This window comes from Teleopsis dalmanni, chromosome 2 (assembly GCF_002237135.1).
Source record: "Teleopsis dalmanni isolate 2A chromosome 2, ASM223713v2, whole genome shotgun sequence".
Lineage (NCBI taxonomy): Eukaryota > Metazoa > Arthropoda > Insecta > Diptera > Diopsidae > Teleopsis > Teleopsis dalmanni.
The window spans coordinates 108,848,824-108,858,522 of record NC_051847.1 but is presented as its reverse complement, the minus strand read 5'-3'; the positions used below and the strand labels follow the sequence as shown (position 1 = coordinate 108,858,522).

Genomic DNA, 9,699 nt, shown 5'->3' with positions numbered 1-9,699 from the left:
TTAACTTTATTCCCATGTTTTAAATTAATAAACCTTAAAATAATAAGTAATATAAGCATTAAATGTAAATCTAATAATAAATTCAAAATTAAAATATAAATACAAAATCATTTCTTCAATAAAATATTTTACGTACTATTTTGCTGCGATATTTGTCATAATATTGTGCGCTTTTAAATCATCATTTCACACAAATGTGCAGTAGACATTTCGTCTCCGCACATTTGGGTGCATTTTTATTTTCGAGTCTCCACACAAAATGTGCTCCTCGTATTCTTTTCTGCACACGTTGTGTGCGAAGGTAAGCTGGCTGCCTCACACACAATGTGCTGTGCGAAATAACTTTTACATAACAACGTTTGCGTGTGCGAGTTTTATTTAACTCCACCACATTCGTGTGAAATGTGCGTTTTGTTTGTGTACACAAGATCCCAGTAGTCCGTTTGGTAAGCACATGAAAAAGGTATGCATGACATCATGTTTACAAAGGAATGTGAGAAGTCATCATACTAAAAGAATGTACTGGTAATGTATCATGTCATGCGGCTAGCGAAAAAAAAAACCCTTACTCTTCGTGAAATTAACCGAACGACAGATATTTTTTTGTCATATTTGTTGTTGTTGTATTCCTTAAGGAAATTTCTATACAATTATTCGAGCATGCTCAGTATTCGTGTACATTTAAGTGCGGAGCGTTTAATTTTTCGGTGCGGATCGATTTTGTGAATTTTTGGTGTATTGCTAAATTTATTAAATTTAATAAATTAATAAACGAATATTATAAACGAATAAACAAAAGAAATTTATAATATATTGTGAATTTGTGTTTAACAATATTAATTATTGTTTTTCCTTCGGAATTCCAGTGTAAGTTGAAATTTAAATTGAAAACATTTTTTTGATTGCGCTTTATATACCTGGCGTGTTTTTTAAAAACTATATTTATTATTTCTGTTTCAGTCTACAGTTCTGTTGCTGTTTCCAGTTTATTTACTGGAATATTTATTTATTATTTTAATAATAATTGTTATTATTTAATTATTTGTTTATATTTTAATTTAAGTTGTTAGTTATTATTTCTCAATTTCTCAAAATCAGGACGCGATACTCAAGGAGTTGAAATTAGTAAAAGGTAACATTACTAATTTTACTAAATAAAATAAAATTATTTATGAGAATCCCTTTTTTTTACAGAAAGTAACATTGACGTTATAGCAAAATTCCACACACTCATGAACATGATGGAAAAGAGAAGCGATACAGCAGTTTCTGATAACTGCTTTCCCATCAAGACGTTTGAAGAATTGGGGAATATGGACGCACTTTGTGCAACTAAAAGTGCTCAATATGTAAGTTATATTTCATACAATCAAAAACTAAATATACAAAACTTTTGATTATATTTTAATTGAATTACTTCGTTCGATTTATAAATTTTTTTCTTTTTGAAACCATTTAGGCTAAATTAATAAAATCCATTATTCAACCGGAGGGAATAAAAAAAAACTTACATCGAATCAAATTAAAATCTATAATTATAATATCAATAAATATTGTTTTTGTTAATTTTATTTATTTATATTAAAAAAAAATTAAAAAAAATTAAAACAAAAAAAATTATAATTTATAATATTGTAATTTTTATTTATTTATATTAAAGAAAAAATTAAAACAAAAAAAATTAATAATATTTATATTTAAAAAAAAATTTAAACCAAAAAAATTTATAATCTATTGTTTTTGTAATGTTTATTTATTTTTCTAATAAATTAAAACAAAAAAATATATTGTTTTATTTTTTTTATAAAAATTTATTTTAGAATAAATATATGTAAAATGCAAGAGCATGCATTTAACATCCTTACAACCTACTGACTTCGTAAGCTACAAAAGAAGGTGACCACCTTCTTTGGAAGCAGGTCGTATAGCAGAAAATGATCACCTCATATTTTGCGTGCACAAGCATCGCCCATGACGATTTAGTTTACTTTGTCATGCTTACAACATGCTTCCATCGTAAAGTGCATTTGGATTCGTAAACGAAGTTTTACGAATGTCAATTCCGTATTTCGTGCCGCATACCTTTTGCACTTTACCAAGTCATGCATGATTTTGGCGGCCAACTGCTAATAAAAGTCATGGGAATTCGGAAAGGAACTCGTCATGATGACCGGCGAAAAGTAAGCATGATGTAAGGTAAGATAGCAGCATGACGGTCCCTACTGGGATGTGGCACTTAAGATGTGCACAAAAATTTTCGCACACCACATTTGTGGTGTGAAATTTTATTTAGAATCGCACAACATTTGTGCGTGGTGTTTTGCATTTTTGTGCACAGCACAGTGTTTTTCTGAACCCTGTTTTTTATTCGTGTAGATAACATGAACCGTTTTGCTTGTATTTATTTGAACTCCTCATTTGTCGAACCATTCAAGCGTTTAAGTAATTCTGCAAGTTTTCTGTTTGTTAAAAGTTTGTTAAAATTTATATTAGCTGCAATTAGTGCTGAAACGTCTGCAAAAGTTGCTATCAAACTTTGAGGATCAGAAGGTATCGGGACATCAGCCGTGTATAGCAAGTAGAGTAATGGACCCAATAGGCTTCCTTGGGGCACACCAACTTTCATTCATAAAAGTATCTATTTTGTAACTAACGCTGTCGAAAGCCTTTGCGACATCAAGGTATATCGCCGAGGAAAATTGTTTTGTGTCAATATCACTTGTTATTTTATTAACAACTCTGTGAACTTGTTGTATAGTCGAATACTTTTTCCGAAAGCTGAATTGATGATCAGGTATAAGTTTTTCTTTGAGGACAATCGGTTCTAGTCTTGATAAAATTATTTTTTCAAACAATTTTGACATAACTGGTAATAGACTAATTGGTCTGTATGATTTTGCTATAGTTATGTCTTTATTTGGGTTGGGTATAGTTATTACGTCTGCTACTTTCCATACTTTTGGAAAATATTTAAGGTGAAGAGCGCAATTAAACACATTTCTCATATATACAAGTTTTTGTTGAGGCAGCTCAGTCAGAATCTTTCCTGTAATATTATCATATCCCGGTGATTTTTTTGCTTTAATTTTATTTTTAATAATATTTTTAATCTCTGTTATTGAGACTTTCTTTATTATAACATTTCGAGTAGAGCTGCTCTGTGCTACGTTGCCATTTTGCTGTTTTGGATTACTGAACGTAGCTTTGAAGTAGGTGGCAATTTAAGTGAATCAAATTTATTTAGATAAATAAAATTATTTAACTAAAGAAAATAAAATTTTAGTAATAATTTAGTAAAATTATTTAAATAAACAAAATTTAACTTTTAGTTTAAATAATTCTTAGTAACTTGCGTGAAGTAGTAATGCTAGGGTATGTGGCGGATATGGCAGCCACAGAACACGAATAGGACGATGGCAAGGCTTTAACATCACGTGTAACAGTGGTATAAAAGCATACAAGTAAGCATCGTTCTCTTTGGCATTCGGGCCGTCAATCGACAACCACGCAAAAGGTGAAGGTATTAGGGCACTCCACGCAAATACCCTTATCCAAATAGCTGACATCGCAAAGAAGCCTCTAGTCTCTGACAAATACACAACATTAAAAAAAGAATTCATCCGACGCTTTGGTGAATCAAAGCAAAAACAACTTATCAAACTGCTTACAATCTTAGAACTGTCAGACAAGCGACCGTCGCAATTGCTTTGTGACATGCGCAATCTAGCTAGTACCAACATCTCTGAAGGTGCACTTACAACTCTTTGGTCACAACGCTTGCTTAGCAACATTAGATGCATTATGTCCGAATCAGCTGACCGCATCATGGACAACCTACCAACTCCATAATTCGTAATGGCTACAACTTCAACAACTGGCACTCATTTAAATCAATCGTCATCGCCGTTAGAATCGCGAGTACTGTCATTAGAAACAGCAGTACAGTAGATTACATGCAGTTTGGGTGAGTAAACGATGCAATTAAAATCTAGCAATCGTATTAGAAGTTCGGACCGTCGTCACGAGAGGAGAAATCGCAGACAGTGAATTCAGTAAACCAGCTGGAAATCACAGCGCAACCCTTACAGCGGAAAACTAAAAATATTATTGCGGCATGCGATAACTCACCTCCCAACTGCATAATCGAGATCCATCTCAACGTCTTTGACCGACTAAACAAATTGAACTCCCTAATCGACACAGGTTCGGTTGTTTCAGTTGTGCCAGTAAGTCTCGTCAATAAAAGGCCAGATCCAATTACAAGTGAAGACGACAATTTATTCGCGGTGAACAATACAGCAATAAACACATTTGGAATCAAAAGTTTGAAACTTGACCTAGGTCTTCGCAGTGATTTTTGTTGAAGCTTCATCATAGTCGACGTAAAATCATCCATCACAGATTATACATAAAGAAAAAATAGTTAATTGATTCGCTGACAACGATAAATATGACCATCTTGTCGTCAGTCCAGTCCCGTTCATCTAGTGAAAAAGAAAACGGGCGGTTGGAGAACGGGTGGAGACTTTCGCAGGCTAAATTCACATATTAAACTAGGCAAATACCCAATACCGTTCTTGGGTCAAATTTCTGAAAGAGCTACGCTCAACACAGCGTGCCACAATAAACCAAAGGCTTTAGAAGATATCTGTGAAGACAAGTTACAAGAAGCACATCTGGGCGTTAATATTTCCAAATGCAAGTTCGTTATCGATGAATTGTAGATCTTAGGTTATTATTTGTCAGCGAGCTGAGCAAGTGGAAGCCATTCAAAATTATGTCCGACCTAAGAGAGTACATGAAATTATCAATTCTTTGGAGCTGTCAATTATTATCGAAAGTACATTCCTCGAGTATGTAAGGCAAGCATATCAACGTTAACGCAACTAGTTTTTTTGTCACCAACAGCACCTCTTCTTCTGCATTGGATCAGTTTTGGAGTAGTGAGTCAATTACCAGTGGGAACCATTGGCGTTCTTCTCCACCAAGCTTAAATTGGCAGAAGGAATTACAATACTTATGACAGAGAACTCCTAGAAGTTTACGCATCCGTTTGATATTTTCGTCATCTGCTTGAAGGGCGTTATTTGGTCATTCGCAGTGATCATAAGCCATTGACGTTCGCTTTTCAGCAGAAAGCCAACAAGGTATCTCCTCGCCATTTATGCCATCTAAACTATATATCAGGATCGTACATGTGTCAGATGAAGATAATATAGTAGCAGACACACTCTCACGCATTAATTCAATAGCTGTGCCAGAAGCATGCAGTCTAGAGTGAATAAGCGAGCACCAAGAAAATCATGAAGAACTAAAACAAACGAACACAAAATTATAATTGAAGAAATCACATTTACAATCAAACTTGAAAACATACTGTGATGTTACGGTAGGCCAGTTAAGACCATTTATACTCAAATCATTTCGCAAATAGGAACTCAATTAAGTGCATTCTTCGGCACATCCAGGTTCCAGATCCACAGGTCGACAACTCGGATCAAAATAAGTTTGGCCATCAATGCATAAGGGCATAAACACTTGGTTGTCTAGGTTGTCAGCAATCCAAAGTCAATAGGTACAATAGAATAAAGCCCAAAGAATTTGTAAAAACCGATCAGGCATTCGATCATGTTTACGTGGATTTATTTACATTACCAGAGTGTCAGCATTATAGATAAGTGTTAACTATGATGAACAGGTTTAAGCGATGGCTAGACAGGTTAAAAAACATGACCTCAGACACATTAGCTATCAATTTCTACGCAGCCTGGGTATCACGAATTGGTGCACCGAAGGTTATAACAACAGACCGTGGAACACAATTCGAAACAGAATTGTTCAGAGCTGTGACTGACCTGTTAGGAACCACGCGAATCTGCCCTACGCCTTATCATGCAATACTGAATGGCATAGCAGATACGCTAAAAACAGCGGTAATGGCAAGGCCGAAAAATGCATAGCTTCAATTACTCCCATCAGTTCTTTTAAGGCTACGAAGACATAGGAGCAATTTTTCGAACATAATTCCCAACCAACTCCTACAACGCCTCCTAATTCATGAAACTTCTTAAACAAATTTCGTGAATATTTGCTTGAGGTAGGACCAACGGTAGCAACACATCATAGCAACACGCCAATTTTCATACACAAACCACTCGACAATTACTCACACGTTTTCATACGTTCAGGCTACATCAAAAAGGCGCTACAATTACTATATACAGGAACGTATAAAGTTTTGAACAAAATAAGTGAACGAATATTCACAATTGAAGTATGTGACAAAAAATTGAAAGTATTATTCGAAATTTTAAAACCCGCATTCCTGGAGAATACAGATATTCTAGCAGTACCGAAGTAAATTTTATTAATCGATCCTAAACCAAAGCATAACACACTACCAGTTAAAAGGACGAAGAAAAACGTCACTTTCGTTAGAGAAGACCCGTTTTAATTAAGCAACAGTTTATTATAGTCAGACGGCAGAAACGAAAAGAAGATCACACTCACAAATAGCCTTCATCACAGTCCTCCGGCAATCTTCTACGACGGGAGTACTGTGGCGGATATGGCACCCACAGAACACGAAAAGTACGATGGCAATGCTTTAATATCACGTCCGATAAGAGTATAAAAGCACACAAGTAAGCATCCTTCTCTATGGCATTCGAGCCATTAACCCATAATCACGCAAAAAGTGAAGCTATAATGGTATTAGCCCCACAGGTACTTTTTATTTTTTCAATTTTATTAAATAATAATTATATTTAAGAAGTTCATTTATGGGAACATACAATTATTGAAGTATGCTGTAGACGAGCGTGATAGGAAATGATTCCAGATAAGTATTTATATTTATTTTTTTTGACGGTGTTAAAGCATTTTACTTCGTTACAACACATACCTGAAATCAATTAAAGTTAATAAAACTTCTGAATATTATCCTTTATAGTTATAATAATCAATTTTTAAAATTTCGCAGCATGTAATTTTTAACATTCGATTTGTGAACAAAAACATTATCTTTGCATTAAGGCCGTGTGCAAGTTCGAGTAAATTGAGGTAAAGTAAATTGAAATTTCCTTGGAATTTTTTACGCTGCACTTATGTAAATATTTATTTATTTATTTATTGCACTTATTATTTCTGGTCAAAAGTTTTTAAATATATTTATTTATTTATTAAACATCTTATCAAATTTTCACAAAGGTAACATCTAATTTACCCAGTTTTCATCTAATTTACCCTACTCGAAATTTTGGTAAATTCCAACATTTGCGCCATGCTGACATAATTTACTATTTCTCCAATTTACTAATAATTTACTCGAACTCGCATACGGCCTAAGTACAAATATCCGTTAATGATCACTTTCCTTTCCTGATGGTGTTCTTTGGTTTAAACTATCAACACAGTACGTATAAAAATAATTTGGCGGTGTTCTTAAATTCGACAGGTGGTGGTTTTTTATATAAACGGTTTGATCTTTTAATTGTTCGGTACGTTAAATTCGGAAAATAAGGACAAATTTGAAGAAAAAAATGTCTTTTAAACGCAAGAGAGGAAATGTAGATGACGGACACTTTGTTGGAAATGAATATTCTTCAACCAGTACCTATGCTTTAATACCAAAAATATTGGAATGTGAGCGTCCAAAGGAACAAACCAAACAAAATTGTAATCCATTTATGGCAGATATTTTGGAAGTCAAATCTATACCAAATGTAACAGAAAATAATAGTATTAAGGAAGATAAAGTATCTGACCAAAAGAGAAACCCGTTTGAGGTAATTCGTGATCCACCAAAGAAGAAAAAGCGTGTCTCAAAAATAAGTGGGGCGTGTTTTGAAAATCGTGCTTTGAATTTGAATGTGCCAGAAAAACAATTTAATCCTTTTGAGGTAAACTATAGAACATTATGTATTTATTTTTTTATCATAAATTTTTACAAAAGGTTCGCCGGGAAAATTTTCAAGCTTCGTCAGATTTAAGGCAGTCACACTATTATGTGAATGAAGCGTTAAATATACGTTCTCAAGATAATAATTCCATTTATAATCCTTTTGAAGTTGAACGTTGTTTCCAGAAACAGAATGAATCGAATGGAATCGAAAATCTGGGTTTAGTTGACCAAAACTCAGATTTTCTTACAATAAAGCTGCCTTTCCAACCTACAGTTGGTTGTAGAATTGATTTTAAAAATATTTCAATATCTGAGCTAACGCCAAGTAAATTGCTAGCAGAAAAACTAGTGTTTTCGCCACTTAATTCAGTTCATAAACAGTCGATAGGTTTAGTAAATGAAGAAGCTGCTCTAGACATTGGAAAAGAGTTAGATCGCTACCAACTTGAATTAGAGAACAGTATAAATGAAGCAAAATTACGTAAAAATACAAAAATAGTGGAATCAATTCAACATTCGTTAATCTTACCAGATAGACAAAATATTTTTAGCCAAGTATTAGAAAATGTTACTGAGGTGGATAACCTAGATGGAACGATAACTAATTTACAAAATAAAAATGTATCGGATCAAAATATCGTAACTGTTGTAAAAAATACAGAAACTAGTGTTAAATTAGTAATGGAATCACCACAGAACCAGGAAGTTGCAGATGTCTCATACGAATCAGAATCAGATGAAACAAATTTTAAGTTGCCTATTTTTGTACGTGCATATCGTAGAATACCATCTCAAAAATCTGTTATTATTGATAATCCTTCAGATGATAATGGCAGTGTTAAAACTGAAGATAATATGCAAACAAGTGTAAAGAGTTTTCTACGTAATTCTGTACGTAAACTTATTCATAGTAAAAATAAAGTCGATGATCAAGAAATAAAGAATTCATTGGAGAAGTCTGAAAACAATAGAAATATCGTTACATGCATTCGTCAGAGTTTGCGGCGCAAACGTCCTTTATTTGAGAAACAGTTAAATGATTTGAACATGTCTATTATTGACACTGGAGATCGAACGATGAAACTTAAATCTGTGATTCCTGAAACGGAATACATTGCTATCGAACAGTTGACTAATGAAAAAAAAAGTTCGTTGCGAAACAGTTTAAGACATCCTACTCGAGAGCTTCGGCATAAGTTGAAAAAATCGCTATTCCAAAAATCACAGGAACAATATGTACTACCAAAGTAAAATCATTCTGCTTCTTAAAAAAAAAAAAGAAGAAATATAAAAACATGAGATAAGCATTTTCCAACTTATTTTAATCATTCCAAAGATTTTATCTATTGTTTTTTGTACTTATACTTGCAACCAAATACTTAAATTGGTTACATAAAATTGTTTTTATTATTCTTATACGAGCTGCACCTGCACCCAGTTAGATTAGAACTGTATTTCTATTTTTATGCTTTAAATAATTGTTTGCTTATTGAAGGTTTTGGAAATTTATTTACTTGCATTTGAAATTAATTAATAAAGCTTTTACTTCATTTTGTTTAAATAATTGTGGAGTTTCAACTAAAGTGGCAAATTGTTAGAGCACATCATGACAACGTTATGATCAAAGAAGATAAAGAAAAGAAATTGAGAGGAAATTTTGAATAATTGTGCCTCTTTGTGTAATGTCGCAAAAAAAACTTATTTATTTACCATACTGGAATTGTCCAATATTAAAATCGGTGTGGTTTATAACCTAAATGTATCTTACATTTAGTATAAATTATTGTTATTAGAAA

The 9,699-nt window shown here is 33.1% G+C and overlaps 1 protein-coding gene and 1 long non-coding RNA gene across 2 annotated transcripts; both read left to right on the top strand.

Annotated features, from left to right (window-relative positions):
* Positions 1–958: 958 nt before the first annotated feature.
* On the top strand, positions 959–1,501 carry LOC119675250. The gene is made up of 3 exons (XR_005252222.1): positions 959–1,132; positions 1,195–1,349; positions 1,460–1,501. It is a non-coding gene; the product is annotated as an uncharacterized LOC119675250 (long non-coding RNA).
* Positions 1,502–7,207: 5,706 nt separating this feature from the next.
* Positions 7,208–9,371, top strand: LOC119685164. The gene is made up of 2 exons (XM_038099380.1): positions 7,208–7,901; positions 7,955–9,371. Exons 1-2 carry the CDS (start codon positions 7,542–7,544, stop codon positions 9,152–9,154), a joined length of 1,560 nt encoding a protein of 519 aa, XP_037955308.1. The 5' UTR covers positions 7,208–7,541; the 3' UTR covers positions 9,155–9,371.
* Positions 9,372–9,699: the final 328 nt, after the last annotated feature.

What these genes read in the sequence shown, in the direction of transcription:
- LOC119685164 (XM_038099380.1), top strand. Translation starts at nt 7,542, where the DNA reads ATGTCTTTTAAACGCAAGAGAGGAAATGTAGATGACGGACACTTTGTT. An exon ending in AACAATTTAATCCTTTTGAG is followed by an intron (nt 7,902 to 7,954) that starts GTAAACTATAGA and finishes TTTTTACAAAAG; the next exon opens with GTTCGCCGGGAAAATTTTCA.